Source organism: Pyrgilauda ruficollis, unplaced genomic scaffold (genome assembly GCF_017590135.1).
Source record: "Pyrgilauda ruficollis isolate IOZ18807 unplaced genomic scaffold, ASM1759013v1 scaffold15, whole genome shotgun sequence".
In the NCBI taxonomy this organism is placed as follows: domain Eukaryota; kingdom Metazoa; phylum Chordata; class Aves; order Passeriformes; family Passeridae; genus Pyrgilauda; species Pyrgilauda ruficollis.
The window spans coordinates 17,495,188-17,513,126 of record NW_024513654.1 but is presented as its reverse complement, the minus strand read 5'-3'; the positions used below and the strand labels follow the sequence as shown (position 1 = coordinate 17,513,126).

At 40.6% G+C, this 17,939-nt stretch overlaps 1 protein-coding gene across 1 annotated transcript in view; it reads left to right on the top strand.

Moving 5' to 3' along the window:
* Nucleotides 1-17,939, top strand: part of WDFY4 (WDFY family member 4) — a 113,277-nt gene that overhangs the window by 77,209 nt on the left and 18,129 nt on the right. The window contains exons 47-52 of the mRNA XM_041461622.1: nt 7,456-7,498; nt 8,300-8,419; nt 8,893-9,010; nt 9,685-9,794; nt 14,794-14,947; nt 16,574-16,665. Of these exons, the coding sequence (XP_041317556.1) occupies nt 7,456-7,498; nt 8,300-8,419; nt 8,893-9,010; nt 9,685-9,794; nt 14,794-14,947; nt 16,574-16,665 (637 nt within the window). The remainder of the gene's footprint in view (nt 1-7,455; nt 7,499-8,299; nt 8,420-8,892; nt 9,011-9,684; nt 9,795-14,793; nt 14,948-16,573; nt 16,666-17,939) is intronic.

Sequence of the window (17,939 nt, the reverse complement as noted above, 5' to 3'; positions counted from 1 at the left end):
GGAATGCCAGAGCCCTGCTGGTGATACAGGACACCCTGAATCCTTTCTGGTGCACAGAAGTGGGTTGACTACCATGCTTCAGAAAAAGGTCTATAGGGGAGCTTTCTTACGTGCTGGCAGAATGGAAAGACACTTTCTGTTTCCTGTAATTGACATGAACCAGGTGACCTTTGGGTCCGATTTTTTCTTTGCTTGAATTTTGTGTTGGATGAGCTGACCAAGACATTCAGTGCTTTTTGATAAGTGAAGCTTTGCAAACAAGTGTGCCTTTAAAAAATGAACAGGGCCCTCAAGGAAAAACACGTAATTTTTTTTTCCTAATTTCAAATTTATCGTTTCTTTTAAAATGCTTTTAAAAAACATGTTTAAATCTCAGAAAACAATGCCTTCCGTTATAATTTTTTTCTATTACTTTTCATTTAAAATCCAAGAGGGAAACATTGAGCCAAAATTTTTTCTTTTCCTATTTTACAAAATACCATCTAGGCAAAGAGTCATTCAGTTGTGGCACTGTTCTGGTAACTGGTTCCCGGTGCCGGATCCCTCTGCGCTGTGTGTGCCTGGCAGCACTAGAGGGAGCCTGGCGTACAAGGTTGGGTGCTCCAGTTCAGCCTGCCTGCCTGGCTTTGAGTATTTCTCTGTCAATAACCCTTTCCAAGCTGTTACAAAATTTGAACCTGGACCTTTCAAGTTTTTGCGAAGTCCAGACAAACAGATGAGTGTGATTTTCCTCAAGACAGATCTCTTTTTATGATGCACTGCAGACTCCAAAGAGTTTCTTCCCACAGCCTACTTTAGCCAGATTTTTTTACATCCAACTGTGAACCTCTCAGATGCACTGATCAAGTCCCTAAGGAGTGCTCACTCTAAGTGCTATTTAGTTTGGGTTAAAAGTTGGAGCCATATTTCAAACTTAGAAAAAATATGATTTGCAATTCCAAAAATAGGGATTAGTACTAGAGGACTGTAGAAACATTTTAGTGTGCTTGAGAACTTAAAGAGGATGAATAGCTCTCCTACCTCTGCATGCTTGTAAACTAATTATCAGTGTTTTACAGGGCTGTAGCTGGAGATAATGGAGCCTACTAAGCCATGTCTCATTGTCTTTGGTTCTGTGTAAGAGGGCCCTAGTCCTGTAGCCACTGATATTAAAAATTCAGGAATCACAGGAGTTCTCCTTGCTTAAATGTTAATTATGCCTGTTCAATCTTACAGTGCATCTCCTGGAATGGCAGAAGGAAAGGTACATGTGCTGCCCTACACCTAAGAAATGATGATGAGACTTTCCACCTGTTTTCTCTAACAAGAGAAAACACCACCGCCGGGTTCACCCTCTGAGTTGTTGGCAAACCTTTTCCTCGGGTGGAGGGTGCTGTATTTCTGCAACAAGGTCTCACTAAAATGGATCTTGACTAGAAAACCCTTTCCCTTTCTATCCACACTTGTTAGAATCTTTGGCCTGGATGGGCTTTCGAATGCCCAGAGCTTTAGGAGTGTTTAACAGACCCAGAGTTTAGAGGTTGATCTGATAGAGAAATTAATAGAAAATGTGTGTCAAGGATGTCATGCTGTCTGTGGTGCTGTGTTGCTGGGAGCTGCAGGGATAGAACAGACCTGAGCACCAGTACTAAGAGTGTCAGTGTCTCTCTGAGGCAAGGAAAGATTGGGGATTATTTCTTATCTGCACTTAAGCACTTGCACAGGGGTCAGTCATGACCCATTGTATCTTAAGCCTGCCCTAAGAAGATCTGATCCTAAAAGACTGCATATTTGGACCCTGAACATCTCTTTTTCCTTTCCCAGCCCAAGTGGGAGCAGAACTGGCCTTCTGCCTGTAGCACTGCTTGGTGCTTCAGGACATCCTTCTCTGTGGTTCTGCCTGTTATTTTCTTCCAGTGTTGGTGCTCCCTAGTTCACCCAAAGCTGCACAGGACCATCTTGAGCCCATCTTGAACTACTCTGTGAAAAGTTTCCTCTGTCTTTCCTCTTGGAATTCTGCATGCTGCAGAGCAGGCCTGGCAAGCGCAGCGGAGCTCCGCATTCCCTGCACTTCTCTGTGGCAGGAAGGCTGTGAGGTGACGTGTGCTAATTCAGCCAGGGAAGAGGTGATACTACCATCTGTAGTGAAACACTTGCATGCAGAGCTTAAAACCAGCATTCATACAGCAAATGACTTTGCATGAAGCCAAACAGTTCTACTTCCCTGCTTACAAGCCTGTTACCATTTCTCATTGTTGGATATGATCTGTTGTGGAAGAGATTAATTCATTGACTGTCTTCATTGCAGTCTTAAACAGGCAGGTTTAGACTCAATTCCACCATGAGTAAATAGTTTGAGAAAAGTTTCCTTTCTTAATATTCTTATTTTCCAGATCACTTCAGGGCCCCCATACTATCACACAGTGCAAAGTCACTTGCAAAACCAAGGCCCACCAAGAATAAGCAAAAGCATTGTTTCATCTTAACAATTCTGCCAGGCTGCCCCCTCCATATGATCTTACCGGTGAAGTAGCCTGAAAGGCCCGGAAGGTGAGGTGCAGATGTCACAAGCTGCTAGTTTTTTCTTAGTAGTGTGGGCTGTTAATGTGCAGTTGTCCCCTGTCTGCTCTTCTTTGAACGCTGAATTAGTCTTTCAGTCTGTAAATAAAGCCATGAGCATGAAACACAGGACAGTTTCCTTTCCACAGTCCTGTGAATTCAGAATGGTACTTCCTTGATGGAAAATGGCAGCTCTTCAAGCTTGTGTGAGCATGCCTGTGAGGAGTGGCTAAAGGGTTTCCCCAAGCCCAGGGTCCTGCTATTCAGCATTACTTCTACAGCTTATGAAACTTGTGTTACCAAGCAACGGGAGTGCTACGCCCTTGGAGATCATTAGCATAATGGTTGGTTCCAGAACGCAAGATTGAGCTGGATGGAAAAGAACTGAATGGCATGCAGTGCCTGGAAATGTTGTCTTTCAAATTATGCCAAAAGAAAAAGCATCTGGAGCTCATCAGATGCTGTTAGTCAGCTTCTAACATTGCCTTAACTGTCCATTTTAGTCACTTGACTATTTCATTTTACTTGGCTGTAGCAGAGTGAGAGATACTTGTCTGTGTGTGTTAAAACGGATGGTGTTTGTGATATCATCCTTACCATGTGACAAATGGGATAGATGTAGACACAGGAGGGAAGGCTCATTCAATGGTGCAGCAGAGAACACACGAGCTGCAATTTATCTGTTCATATGTATCTCTCTGTCACATCTATCTGCAATATCTATCAGTGACCCTTCAAAACTGCACTTGGTGTAATGATTTCCATCTGGAGCATGTGAATTTTTTGAGATTTGTCCCTATGACTGATGTTACCAAGCTCAAGCTTCTGGTAACTGATCACAATAATTTCAAAATAATATCTGAAAGAAATCCTACTATGGATGAGAAGGAGCTGAGTGGTTTGTTTAGGTATTATTTACAGGAGAGGCAACATTGAGGCCTCTCTTGCTGATAATAGGACCAAGATATTATTGGCATTAAGAAGCTGATGACATTAATGTACTTGTCCGATTCCAGGGTTGGAGATTGTATTCTGCTCACCTAAACAAATTAACTGGATTTACTTGATGTGTTTCTTCATGACCTGAAGTATGCCTGAGTGCAGCATCTCCACAGTGCAAATGTTATCCCTTTGGTTTAAGCACTGTGAATGCCCATGGTGCAAGCAGTGTTCCATAAATGAGGGAGATTTCTTTCTCCCCACTCCAGCCCTTTCAAGACACCCTGCTTCAAGGAGCTCTACTTGAATATGGTTTTTATTTTGAATTATATGTCAATGCTTTAGCACAGATTAGGCATAACTGGAAGGTGGACTGGTATAGTTAAACAAGGAAGATGCTGTACCTTTAGACTAAAGTAATGTAACCTAGCACTTTTCTAAGTTTGAGAGAGACAGATTATTTCACATGGGAAAGTTGGCATTTCTTTTGAAGTCTTCTTTCCTCTGTTAACAGTATGACTTAAACCTAAGTTCTGGCTTACCAAAAAGGAGATTTTCCTCATCTTTGGTAATTGCAAAGATTTTTAAAGAAAAGTTGGTTTAGGAGAGCCTTGACACAGTTTTTTAGACTGTAGTCTGGGGGATGGAAGGGAAAAAAAAAAAAGAAAATTCAAGCAGAAATATAAGAACCTATTAAATTTATTGGAATTTTTGCATTAATTTTAGTAAGGGCAAAATCTTATCCTTTGGGATTATCTCATCTGCAATGAATTTCCAAATGGGTTGAGGTCCACCTGTCTCTAGCAAATGGCACACTCACAAGGGTGAGATCATAGTCTGATGTTAATGGAAGAGGGATTAATAAATCACGTATAGAGTAGCCAAAGGTGCACCATCATTAGTACACATTGTGTTTACATTCTGCCATGGCTGGTGTCCTACAAATACCTTATAAATTAAGATATAGATAGATCTGTTGGTGCTTTTCTTGATTTCATATAATTTCACTCCCTCTAGAACTGTAGTTATTTGTATTTATAAAGCACTTCAGTTTCTTTTACAAACCAGCCTTTGATCATTTATTTATTTTTAAATTCACTTACTGCAGTTGGGTAGCTGACCTTCATCTACACTGAACTTTTGCTGTGCTGTCTAGAGAGGTGTTGGCTGAAAAAATGCTAATTGATTATCAAGGAGAAGGTTGGAATAGGCTTTAGCTGCCTGTAATGCAATTCTTGTTTTGACACCCTGAGTCAACAGAGGAGAATGGAGAATTTCAGATCTCTGGGGAATTAGAGGGAGCATCCTCTAAGACTCAGAAGGATGGATTTTACAGGGGAGAGACTACATTTAGCCTGGCTTATTTTCATGACATGGTGAACTTGTCAACCTCTTTGAGTTATGTAGTGGCTCCCAAAGTCAGCAGAGAGAATTATTTTGACCCTTGTATGGTCTTATTAGCTGTTTAAGGCTTGTGATGAGTAGGGCAAGTGTTTCCCTAGGGGTCATGGCACCCACAAATCACCATATGTATATTTACATAACATGCACACAAGACTGGCCCAGTTTAGCCCCGACTGAAGCATTTTATAAAGCTCTCCCCTACTTTCTAACTCAACCAGAAATCCAAAATAAACCTGGATGGTTTTAGTGAGCGAGTATGCCCCTGTGGAAAGGGAAGAACCTAACTTGACCACTCTGTAACAAACAGCCTAATCCAACCACACTTCAAATAATGCCAGGAATCCTGATCCTGTTACATTGCTTTAAGATACCCTCTCTGAGTTCCAAATATGTTTTGGAGGCCTTAAAAAGGCCACTGGGGCAAAGTTCTATGAAATGTATGTAGAATGTGAGAGGACTTTATTTTAAAGAGTAAGTGTTCATGATACTGCTTTTTTACTTTGGAGTTCCCACATTCATGAGCCATGTGTTGCTCAAACTGGGGGTGCAACACAGCTACTCAATAGAATTTCTTCTGATTTACACTATGTAAATTGTATATGTTACTCTTTTTTTGGACAGAGAGTGACGATCATATTTTTCTGTACTGACATGAACTCTACACCTTTGTGTGTACTGGTTTCTAGAAACACAGCCTATCGTTATTAGGTTTCATATGCTTAGCAGGAGACAAGCAAAGCTTAGGAATTGTAGACCATGTGCTAGAATTCATCTTGGCTTTCATGTTTATACATTCAAAACCCTTCTCTCAGACACACACTTTTCTCTAAGCAAAGAATAAAATAATGTGTAAACCATAGTGTTTTTCCTTTATGTACACTATTAAATGGTCCACGATTTAATAAGCAGTAAAATTATTCATAAGCATGAGAGGTGGTTGACAAGAAATTACTACTGCCAATTCAATAAAATGGTAATGATCATAGACCATTCTGGTGCTTTATTTAGATCTTTGAAGCTACTTTAAGCCTTGCTTTGTGGATTTCTAGTGTGATCCAGTACAGAGCACAAGAGTAAAATATAGCAGTTAGTTATTCCTGCAGTAGTTTTATAATCTATGCTGAACTGATTTCCTTATACTTCATGGAGTGAAATGTCCTGACTCTGAGCTGGCACCTTAGATTTGTTTTAAAGGGAAGAGTCTCTCTTACCACCAGTATTGTATCATGTCAGTAAGCCTGTTTACTTTGGCAGATGAAAAGTTTCTTCAGTCTGTGTACTGGTTTTGTCTGGTATAGAGTAAATTTTCCGCGTTGTAGAAGAAAATTGAGTTTGGATTTTTGCTGGAAGCAGTGTTGATAATTCAGGGATGTTTTGGTTACTGCTGAGCAGTGCTTACACAGGGTCAAGCCTCAATCCTTTCTATCTCTCAAACTGTTCCACCAGGACCATGGGAGGCTTGGGGTGCATAAAACGTTGGGAGGGAACGCAGCCAGGACAGCTGATCCCCACTGGCGAAAGGCATGTTCCACAGCAAACTGTATCATACTCGGCATATAAACCTGGGGGAGTAAGAGGCAGGGACATTCCGAGTGATGATGTTTGTTTTCATAAGTCATGGTTACATGTGATGGGGCCATGGAGATGGCTCAATACTGGCCTCCAAAGGGAAGTAGAGAGCGAATTCCTTTTTTTGTTTTGCTTGTGTGCATTTCCTATGCTTTATGTGTTAGACTATCTTAACCCACAAGTTTTCTCACTTTTCCTCCAGCAATTCCTTTATCCCTATGCAGGGACAGTGCGTAAGTGACTGTGTTGGGCTCATTTTTCATTTACCAGCTGGGGCTAAACCATGATAATCCAGTTGTCACTTGCCTTACTTGGGTGTCTAGATGTTGACAAGAGTAAGTCCATGGTCTTCAAATACTGACATATGTTCTGGTTAAGTGCAGTTGAAATGAAACGTTGACTCTTTCTTATTTTCAAGTGAATTCCCCTGCTTTTATTTGATCTTTTTGTTTTGGTTTGTTTTTTTTTTTATTTAAAATTTTAATATCAAGCTGCATTTTGAGAACCAAAAATGTGGAAAAGACATGTTCATTACTTTCAAAAGTATTAAAATGACAATCCACTCTCTAAGGACTATGTTGGTTGCAAAGTGGATTGTGCAACAAAAGTCTTTGATATGGAGACTGAGAGAGTTCTGTTTTTAAGTCAGTGTTTTCTGAATGCTTCACAAAAGCATGAGCTTTTGAGAATAAGGCTTGAGAACAGAAGCAGACAGGCTTAATGGTACCTGTCATTAACACTCTGTCGCTCTACAATGGCATGAGACTGGGAATGCAGACTAAGCAGTGGCTTAACTCAGAACAACAATAACCTAATCAACAACGCTCTGATTTTGGAATTATTTGGTCAGTGATAAAACTTCAGCCTTATAGTGTTGGTGTTCTCTCATTTTTGTGTGATGGGAGCAGGGGGCGCAGGGGGCGCAGGGAGCACAGATGTTAACGTGCTGACTTTCTCTTATTGTCCTGAAGTAGGCTGTTTCAATTAAATGTTTGTTCCATACAGGAAGCACTCAGGAGGGGAAAAGACAATGCTTCAAAAGTGGCAGGTAAGCTAAATCTTGGCTGCACATAATTAAGCAAAGAATTTCACCACATAGATATGTCTGCGCGCAGATATATATGTGTGTGTGTGTGTGCGCACATGTACCTCAAGGCCTAATCTGTTCTCTCACTGCTGGAGGTGAGGTTGTTGGCAAGAGGAGCACAGTATTTACATCTGGTTATTGCAGAGTTTTTGCTCCTCCTGCTATGAAGCATATGGTGCTACTGTCTGCCAGATTAAGTGTGATTTTATGCACATTTTTAAATTGAGACCAAAGAGAGCCACCGAGTTGAATGCCTGTTCACAGATCATCTATACAGTTAAATCAATGCACAGATGTTTTGCTGAGCTGGGAGACGTGTTTACTTCTCTGTATCCACGATCTTGGTGACTCAAGGCAAATGAAGAAATCCATACCTTCTTGCTTATATGTAGCACTTTGTGCAGCATTTTCTGTATGGGCAGTTGTCCAGGGTTTTCCACTATCCAATCTGCATGCATTTGGCTCACTTTTAAATCAAGAAAAAGTGCTCTGTTATGCAAATACAGCATAAAAGCACTGTGTGATTATAGACAAAGGCAAATGGCCTGTCTGAAGAAGAGACAGAATGAAGACAGGTTCTGTGGAATGGATTGTTGTATAAGAGGTATTGTGTTGATCTGAATGGCAAAGGATGATTGATTTCACTATTTATATAGTTCTTGTTTTGGTGGACCTGGGAACCACAGCCCTGTGAGGGTGCCTTTGCATGCCTTTTTAGGGGCAGAGTCTGGAGATTTTAATGCTTTTTTCCTTTCCCTGCAGAAGAGGGAGATCAGCAACTTTGATTACCTCATGTACCTGAACACTCTGGCTGGCCGCAGCTACAATGATTACATGCAGTATCCTGTGTTTCCATGGGTCCTTGCTGACTACCACTCTGAGGTCAGTGCTGGCTGCAGAATTCCCTACTTTCTATGGCAGAAACTGAAAAAAGGATTGGTGAATTATGCCATCGAAGCAGAAGGGTCTAGACCAAGGGTTTAAAATTTGAAGTAGTTTTTGAACTGTGCTGATTCCATAAGATTAACTTTATCTTCAAGTCAGCATACTGAGGATCATGTTCTGTGGGTGAACATCTGTTTAATTCAGACCTAGTTAAGGACATGCTGCATCAGCTCAGCAGATAGGCATGGACAGGTTTCTGTGAACACAGAGGAGGAGCTTTAGACAGAAAAGCCTTGAGAGCAATTTGCGACCTGCCAGGTCCTTAATTTGTGAAGTTCCAGAGGAGGGTAAACCTGTAACCTTCTTGTAAGAGTGAAACTTCCAACACAGCCTTGCCACTCCCATTGTCACTGGGATAGTTATGATGTCTAAGATCTTAAAATCTGCATCTCTGCTGGGTTTCCTTTCAGACTCTAAACCTCACTGATCCTCATACATTTCGAGACCTGTCAAAGCCCATGGGAGCACAGACTGTGGAGAGGAAACACAAGTTCATCCAGCGCTTCAATGAAGTGGAAAAAAGTGAGGGTGAGTGTTTTAGGAGGCTAATAGACAACAGAGGCTTGAGTCCCCTCAGAACACCCAAAAACTTTGCAGAGCTGTGGCTAAGGGAAACACCATGCCAAGAAGAGCCTCTCTCACTGCAGTATACAATCTGACTGAATTCAAAGAGAAATGTCTCTTTGAAAGAAATGCAAGTACTGCCTTATGTGCCTTGTACTGCTGCATTCTGTTCTCTTCCCTTGGACAGGAAAAAAAGCTACAGCAGAAAGCAATATTCCCTTGAAAAACTATTCTGTTTGCAAAGCTGCACACATTGGTTTTATTTGTTAGCCTAGCTACATGTAGAAGACTGCTGCATGCAGGTTAACTAACAGCTACCTTAAGAAAAGGAAACAGAATGTTGAGGCTGTTGACCTCTGGTAATCAAGACCTTTTTTGACACTACTAGAGAATGGGATGGTCTGGAAAGTTAAAGGCCTTATTCTTCAGAAAATGAAATGTGGAAGGCAAAAAATGAACATAGATCAGTAGTAACTGTGCACATTCAATGCACATATTCAGTGCAAGGTGTGCTGTAACTCACAGGTCTTTGAACACATCTTCTTAAAATACCTGTTCCCTGTTTAGTTGTATTGTGGTAACTGGATGCTATGGGCTTGAAATGGTGGGGTTTTTACTGATTTGTGTGCAATTTCCAGGAGACCTGTCAGCCCAGTGCCATTACTGCACTCACTACTCATCAGCAATTATAGTGGCATCTTACCTGGTCCGAATGGAGCCATTTACCCAGACCTTCTGTTCTCTGCAGGTAAGGGGGCAAGATAACTTCCCTCCTACTCCTTGTTATGAACCGTGCAGTGCATTACTGTGGCTGTGTAATGAAGGGGGATTAGTTCTTTGGACATTTGATATACTCTGTATGTGGACTTGGGGCTTACTTGGGGCAACATTTATGCCATGAAAGTTGAGTTCAGTGAAAACAGCTTAAGGGGACGATGGTTGATGCAAAGGAGGATTATTTAGCTTCGTGAGAGCTGAGTTAAGTAAACAGATAATATTTTATTGTCTGTCTGACCATAAGCTTCTGGCTTTGGGGCAGATGAGACTTGGTATGATATTCTATAGGATGAGGTCTTCTCAACATCTTCAGAACATTCCTGGGCCAGGTGAGGACATATAGGCTCTGGTAGGTGTGAAATGATAGGGATCATGAGATCAACTTCCTGAAGTGGGATGAGATTGCATCCAATGCTCCAGAAGGAATATTTTGTGTAATCTTGTTCTGAACTTGTTACTGTTTGTACAGTGCCAGTTGTGTACACCTTTCCCATCTGCCCAGCATACAGGGGCACCACATTTCCCAATTGCCTTTCTCAGCAGGCAGTTGGTAATGCTCAACCAAATAGACTTGGGCTGTAGCAGAGACTTTTTACCCTCTTTTCTGCAATGTGTTGTGTTATAATGGGGTCTACCAGGAGGACCAATTCTCTAAGGTATATTTTTAAAGAGTATCTTGCTGAAATCTACCTACCCTTGTGAAGAAATACAAGATAGCTTGGCCAGAATATTTCACACTTGGAGACTGCTGTATGCATAGTGCAGGATGACCATGTTTCCTGCAGCTTTCCAAGTGCTTTGTGTTGTGGTTTGGGTCTTTTTTCCAGTGAAGTAATACAAATAAAGTGCTGTGTTAATTAAGTAATAAGCCCTGTGATATCGGCTGTTACCAGCAGTAGCTGATGGGTTAGTGAACCACCTGAGGCAATGGTTGCCATCACACTCTGTGAGCCATATGTTAGCTGCAGTCATGAATGACTGTGGAGCAGTTATTTCTTGTTGTAAACAACAAAGGCTGTTGGATCTCCCTGGCACACTTTTCATGCATAATGAGTTTGCAGTCTGAGTGAATGCTTTGTGGCTGTGTTTGTGTGAGCAGCAGGTAACCAGCAGTTTTGTGAGCATAATTATCTTCAAAGGCTACTGAGATCTGAAACATGCAAAAAATGTTCTGGGTGTGGACCCACTAAAAGAAACTGTTGAACTCCTTCTGTTCTTATTCTTTTGCTTTTATGTTGGTGCATGTTCAGCTGAGCTCAGTGTTGTCATGTTCCCCAGGTGACTGGTTCTGTGGTAGCTCAGGAATTGCTAACTGTGAGATGCTTTCAGGAAAACAGCAGATCTGAGAACTGTATGATCAAGTCAATGTCAGGTTGCAAAAAGAGAACTCCCACATTTAAGCTCTTGGAAGGGTGCTGCTGCCTTTGGGAGCTGTGAAAGCTTCTCAGCATCTTAAAAAGTGAAAAAGCTACATTTATATCTGCCAAAGGACAGTCTGAATACATGACAAGGACATTCAACAAATTGGGCGCGCTCTCTGTGAAAAATTGATGTTGGCATAACATTTTGTCTCTCAAGTCAGTTGATTTGCACCTGACCACAGAAATATTGAAGTGAGGAAGTATTGCCTTCAGTAGTGGGACTGTACAGGAGAAACCTTATTTCACGTTTTTTTAAGTGTATTGAAATCTGACTCTGGAGAAAAAGTTTGTATGTGCTGTGCATATTGTACTGGAATGGAGGAAAAATTGGCTTATCAAACAGGTATTGGTTGGTACCTCCTGGGATTCTTTTCACAAATTGATGTCAGCACCACAAGAGAGCAGTAAGGTTTCCATGTTTCCTGTCTTTATTGGAAAGGCATTCTAGGACCTGCCCTCAATATTGAGATTTGCTTTTGATCAATTCACCTCTTTTATCCCCTTTTTTCCTTATCCCACTCTTGCATTTCAGCTATCAGGTTGACTTTTCCTGACATTTCCCTCTCAAAAGTACTTATAGAGAGCAGGGTCTTTACTCTTCATGGTGTTACTGACGCCCAAGCAGTCACTAGCAGCAGGGAACAACTTCTTAGCATCTCTGGGCATCTTGTAAGTCTTTACACCTTCATAAGCAACTCTTAGAAACACTGAGGTCTTTGGGTCTAGAGCACCACCAAGGTGATGGCTGCTTAGTGTTACAAATTTGTGAAGTTCTGATTTCTCTCTAGAGACCATTTTGCCTACTTGCTTTGTCCAGACTGCTGCTGGACTGTAGTTTTAAAAAGCATGTTTTTCCAGTATTTTTCATGGCAGTAAGGCCTTTACTGAAAGGAAAGAAAACAGACTTACTGTGTCTAGCTGTAGAAAAGTCATAAGAGTTCGTTGTCTTGCAATCTAAAAGCATAAAGCAATTCTTGATTCTCTTTTTCCCTTTCAGTGCAGTTTTTGCATTCATAGAGAGAGAAAACTCATTAATTCTGATATAAATATATGCAAATAAATTTATTAATATAGGAAATGGGAAAATCAGTTATTGCTTCCTTTATAAATAATACAGGCTTAAGTTTTAAAGATATTACTTTTCCCTAAAATGAATTAGACAGCCAGAGAAAAAATCACATTTTTTCGTGGTGGTAATATCTTTAACCAGATTTGTCGCGCTAACAGCATTTCCTATGTATATATTATTTTTATTTAATACAGGTAATCTTTTTATTACAAATCATATTGTTTCTCAGGAGATTACCACCAGCTCTCATAAAAGCTGCAAAAAAAGATGAAAAAGCATCAATCACCACCAGACACAGCACACTGTGTGCAGATTAAATATACAAAACCCTTTAATATGCTTCAATGAGATACTTGTTAGCTGTTGATTTATTTATAGTCCTCCTTCTACTCTGTTTTAATTTCAATTTGAATTTGACTCCAAGGGTCCCTGCCTAATAATGATCAAGAGCAGGATGACCTTGTGCATCAGATTAGCTCCAGATAGGCTTGCTCATGTGATTAGCCACTTTTTCACTCTGTCCCTTGAATGGGTGTGGGAAGGCTTCACAATTGTCACTGGTATAAGCAAGAAAGATGAGTAGCTAAAGCAGAACTATGCTGTCATTTAGAGATGAGGCTGGACCAGAAGCCTGACCAGAATTCACCTCAGGGGAAAGAGTGGTGGGATCTTTCCATCTGGAATCTCTGTTAAGTTTTGGTGTGAGTCTGTCACAAAAGACAAGCAAGGAATGAGGCTTCAGCACTTGGGGTTTATTGACTACTGTCTTCTGATAACTTACCCATGAAAGTATTTTCTCCCTAAAAAAAGATGTGGCAAAAATTACTTCTTGACTTGCAGTTGCCAGGCTGAGTAGGGCAGATCTAAAGGAGTTGCAAGCTAAGTGTGCAAGTACTCAGGGGAAGCCAAAAGGGCAGTGGTTCTTAGCATCAGAAACCCATGTGGGAACTGCTGCTGGGGTTCATCTGATCTGTGAGAGTGGGTCCCATCCTCACTGCTTAGATGTTGTTTGCCTATGTAAGAGATTGCAAGTCAAAACTTCAGCTGGTTGTTACTGTGCAGAAGTACAACATCCTCCTCATCTGGCACATGCAACAGTCTACAGGCAGAGAATAAACTAACTGAAGGCTTTGTTTTCCCAAGAGGTCAGCCTTAGACAGAACCTGACTGCATCTCATCTCTTAAACAGATTGACTCTTGCACCTCATGTGTGTTTTAGTGTCTTCATTATACAATCCCAGTGGTTTATTCTTTTTGCCTAGGGAAGCAGCTTTGAGGATTGAATGGCTGAGGGTGAGCAATCATTCACACAGGTTCACTGTACAGCAGAACTACATAAAGTACTCATTCTATCTCTGACAATCTCTCCTGAGCCCTGGCAGAGGGCTATAGAGTTATGCCCCATGACATATAATCCAAATTAATTAACCCCAATGAGAAATATCTATATTGGCCTGGGAGCACTGCTGCCAGCACCTGAACTAGGTACTGAGAAACAATTCAGTTCTGTCACTTTAATACAGGTAAAAAGTCAGCTTTCCTCTAAAATATTTTGGTGTTTCTGACAAACTTATTCAGATGATCTCCAAAAACTGATTTTTATTTGGTTATTTCCATTATTATAGAAATTGTATGTTACATTAAATTCTTCCATACTCCATGTAGGGTTCCATATGGAAATGTAAACCTGGATTTTCACAAATACATACAGTAAATGAAATCCCATTAGGAAATTCTGTAGGGAAAATGGTTTTATTAGAAGGCATATATCCTTCATTCAGTAAGTGACTTTTATTTTAATTTCTCCTTGAGGTCTTAGTTCAGAATGATGTCCTGGTATAATAAGGCCACTTTTGTCTAATGTTTGACTCTCATTAATCTAAACTTATTTGAATATTCTCAAGATGTGAGGTAGTTTTTTATCCCCTTCATTGCTTACCAGTTCAGCTCAGACCCCAGAAATGCTTTTTCTCTCCCCTCTTTATGCTGTCCTTCCTTCCCATACAGAATGACCAGTCTCTGCACACTGGGCCTTTCCTGTTTTCCTGGATCTAAATAATGTTACTTCAGTGGTAATCTCCCCTTCTCCAAGAATTTTTTTCACAGGATAATTGCACATGAGATTGTTCACAACTGTTTGGGTCACAATTGAAGTGGTCCATTGCAAACCACTCTGGGATGAAATAAATTAATTGCTTTCAGAAGCATTAAAAACAGGCATGGGGGTATTCTCAAGCTGCTCATGATGGCTCCTGCTTGCCTGTTATTGCAGGCTGTGCTAAGACTCCAAGCTTTATGGCCTCTCAACACACATATCTACAAATCAGGACTAAGAGAGCTCCTAGTGTATGGAGCCGGGACAGATCCTGAGACATCCCCTTATCAATCATCTGATAAGGGGCATTGCAAAATTGGCTAAGATGCTTTTAATGTAACAGAACACTCACACTGAAGTCCTTTTGTCTGTCTCCATTTCACAGGGTGGGAGTTTTGATGTTGCAGACCGGATGTTTCACAGTGTCAAGAGCACATGGGAATCAGCATCAAGGGACAACATGAGTGACGTCAGGGAGCTCACCCCTGAGTTCTTTTACTTGCCAGAGTTCCTAACCAATGCAAATCACTTTGAACTTGGTAAGTTCTAGAAGGGACATAAGTGTTCCTCCAGCATCCTACCAAAAGGAAAGATCCAGATCTTATGTTGAGAGTTGGTCTCTGGACTATGTGGATGACTCTTTCTAACCATGACATCAATTTTTGTTCAAATAATACTGCAAGAATACAAGCTGCTGAAACTGAATTATGTCAGAAGAACCAAGTTTCCAGCCCAGGAAAAGAAGCAAGTAGTTCCTATTAATTTCTGGGCAAAAGAATTACATGTTTTGTCACACAAAAGTTGAGTTTTATATAACCAATCTAGTTGACTGCTTTTGAAAGTTTGGCCTGTATTATCAAATTTGTGTAACTATTGAAAATGTATTCTTCTTCTGGAGATGTGTCAGTTGTTAAATGGTGTTGGTGAAAGGTGGTTTTGTTTTTTTTTTTTTAATCTGCATGAAATAACAAGGTGATTAGTTTCCAAATGTCCCCACTGTTCAAAGGTTCTGCACAACTCACATGAACTTGATACATTTTCCCTGTCCTCAAGCAGCATCACAGTCCCCTCTGAATGTACACTCTCTGTAGACCTTTCTGCGTCCATGATGAAGGCTCAGAGAGAATCCAGAAAAAACACTATTCAGAAATAGGCATGGCAGTTCTGGCTCACTTCACTTTACAGGACTTTCACACCATTTGCAATGCAAAGCTGGTTTCTTTAATAGACACTGGTTGGTTAACAATTAAGGCAGAGAAAAAATACCTGAAGAATCATCCTGAATTTGTGACAGCAAAGGCAACTTAACCCATTGAAATCTAGCTATAATTGTATTTAAGGTATCAGTGAAATAAGCCATGGTAAAGATAATAAGGTTTATATTTCTATATAAGAATAAGAAAAAAAAAAACTGTTAGAAGTTTGTTGAAGGATAAGAAAGAATTAGGGTAGTTTCCTCCTGAGAGGAGGCCAAGAAACAAAGCCTGGCTGAAATCAAGATACAAGAATGGAGTGTGGGGACCCAAAGGGCACCAGAATCTTGCCAGTAGAGAGAAAATATACAGGAAGATTTTAAAATAGACAAAGCCAAGAACCTGAATCTGTTAGCTGCTAAATTGTATGGAAACTTGTGGTCCCAGAGCTGAACCCCAATTTAGATTTGCTTTCATCCAGTTGCACAACACTGTGCTCTGAATTAAGAACATATGCTCACCTTCTGAAAGGAATCAGGTTGCAAAGGACTTGAGAACAAAATCCCTCTCAGTGGCTGCTTTGGTCAGAATATTTGGCAGTAAGACCTGCAGGATTATGTATAAAAAGAAAGTTGTGCAAACACATTTGTCTTGTCTGCGTTTGCATTCTGTACTAAAATGGCTTGTGCTGAGGACATGAATATTTTTACTGTGTTAGTGACAATTACTAGAACATCTTCTCACTGCTTTATCACTGGATCAGAAATCCCAGAACACCAGTTCTTCAGTCTTCTATGGCACTAAATTTGATGCTTTTTAAGTTTAAATTAACGAAATTTAAATTTCACTAATCTGAAACTGCATGTGGGAGAATCACCTCAATTTCCTTTCACTTCAGTATTTTAGTAAAGTTGTTCCTATTTTCAATGTGTCTGATTCTTATTTTGGGTTCTTCCTTTGTAATTCCTGCAGGCTGCATGCAGGATGGAACAGTGCTGGGAGATGTGCAGCTTCCTCCTTGGGCAGATGGGGACCCCCATAAATTCATTTTTCTGCACAGACAGGTCAGTGAATATAAAGATTTGTCACAAAATGCTGTCTGGGTTCCACTGAAAATGAAGCTCTGAAGGCCAAAGTCACAAAAGAAAATGTTGGATCCAAATGCATCCTGCCTTTGTGAAGTTTGTGTTGGTTCTGAACTTTGCACGTCTGTTTCTCTGCCTAAAAATTTACCTTCAGACCAGACGTGGATTACATGTAGGTTTGAGGCATGAACATAGCCACAAGTGTAAGAGAATATATAATGCACAGGAATTTATATGCATGCAGTTCCATGTTGCTAACAAACTGTGTGTTTATTATTATTTATTTCCTTCTCTGAGTCATGCCAGAACTAAAGGTTCTTTTTTATTTTGGGGGGTTGGGATGGGGGAAACCTAATGTAATTCACTGTCCTTAATGGAGTCAGCCTTGGCAATTTGAAAGCAAATAGCTCTAAGGTCCTGAGACTTACTGCAATTAGTGCTATCTATTAATAGTTAGAAAGTCTTCCATGTGATGTCACCTGCTACATAAAAGTGAATGCAAGTGCAATTCTGTATGAAGATTGTTGCATTGAACTCAGACTTTGCAGCATAATATCTTGGTGCAAGTCTCTCTAGTTCTCCTGCATTGCCCCATCAGATTTCTAAGGGTGAGCTGCGTGTGTGAGTGCACACAGACTGTTGCTGTGTACAGCTGTGATGAATTTGTTAACATTGGTGGGGCTAAACAAACAGCCCGTGATTTTCAAGGCATTACATTATCCTGGTTTGTCACGTTACTTCAGTTTTTGCCCCATGGGCTCTTCTCACCTCTGCTCCATAGGTCCTGCCCTTGGGATTTCAACTTTCTCTCTTGATAACCACTTTGTAGGTTATTATATCCAAACCTGGGCATACAACCATCTTTTCTATTTTGGTATCTCCAAATAAGCATCTCTTCAGCTGACCTCTCCAAGTGCTAGTTCAAATCCTCTGACCTCCTTACTACCCTAACTACTACTTCTTTTCAACAAAACCAAGGTCATACTCACATTTTGTAAATACTTTTCTTCACTTATCTTCATTAGTAGCAACAACAATGTTCCAACTAAGTTACCATTACTTTCATAGAATCATAAAACGGTTTGGGTTGGAAAGGACCTTAAAGATCTCCTAGTTCCAGCCCATCTGCAGTGGACAAGGACACCTTTCACTAGATGAGGTTGCTCAAAGCCCCATCCAACCTGACCTTGAATATTTTCAGGAATGGGGCATCCTCAACTTTCTCTGGGCAACATGTTCTAAATTCTAAGCAC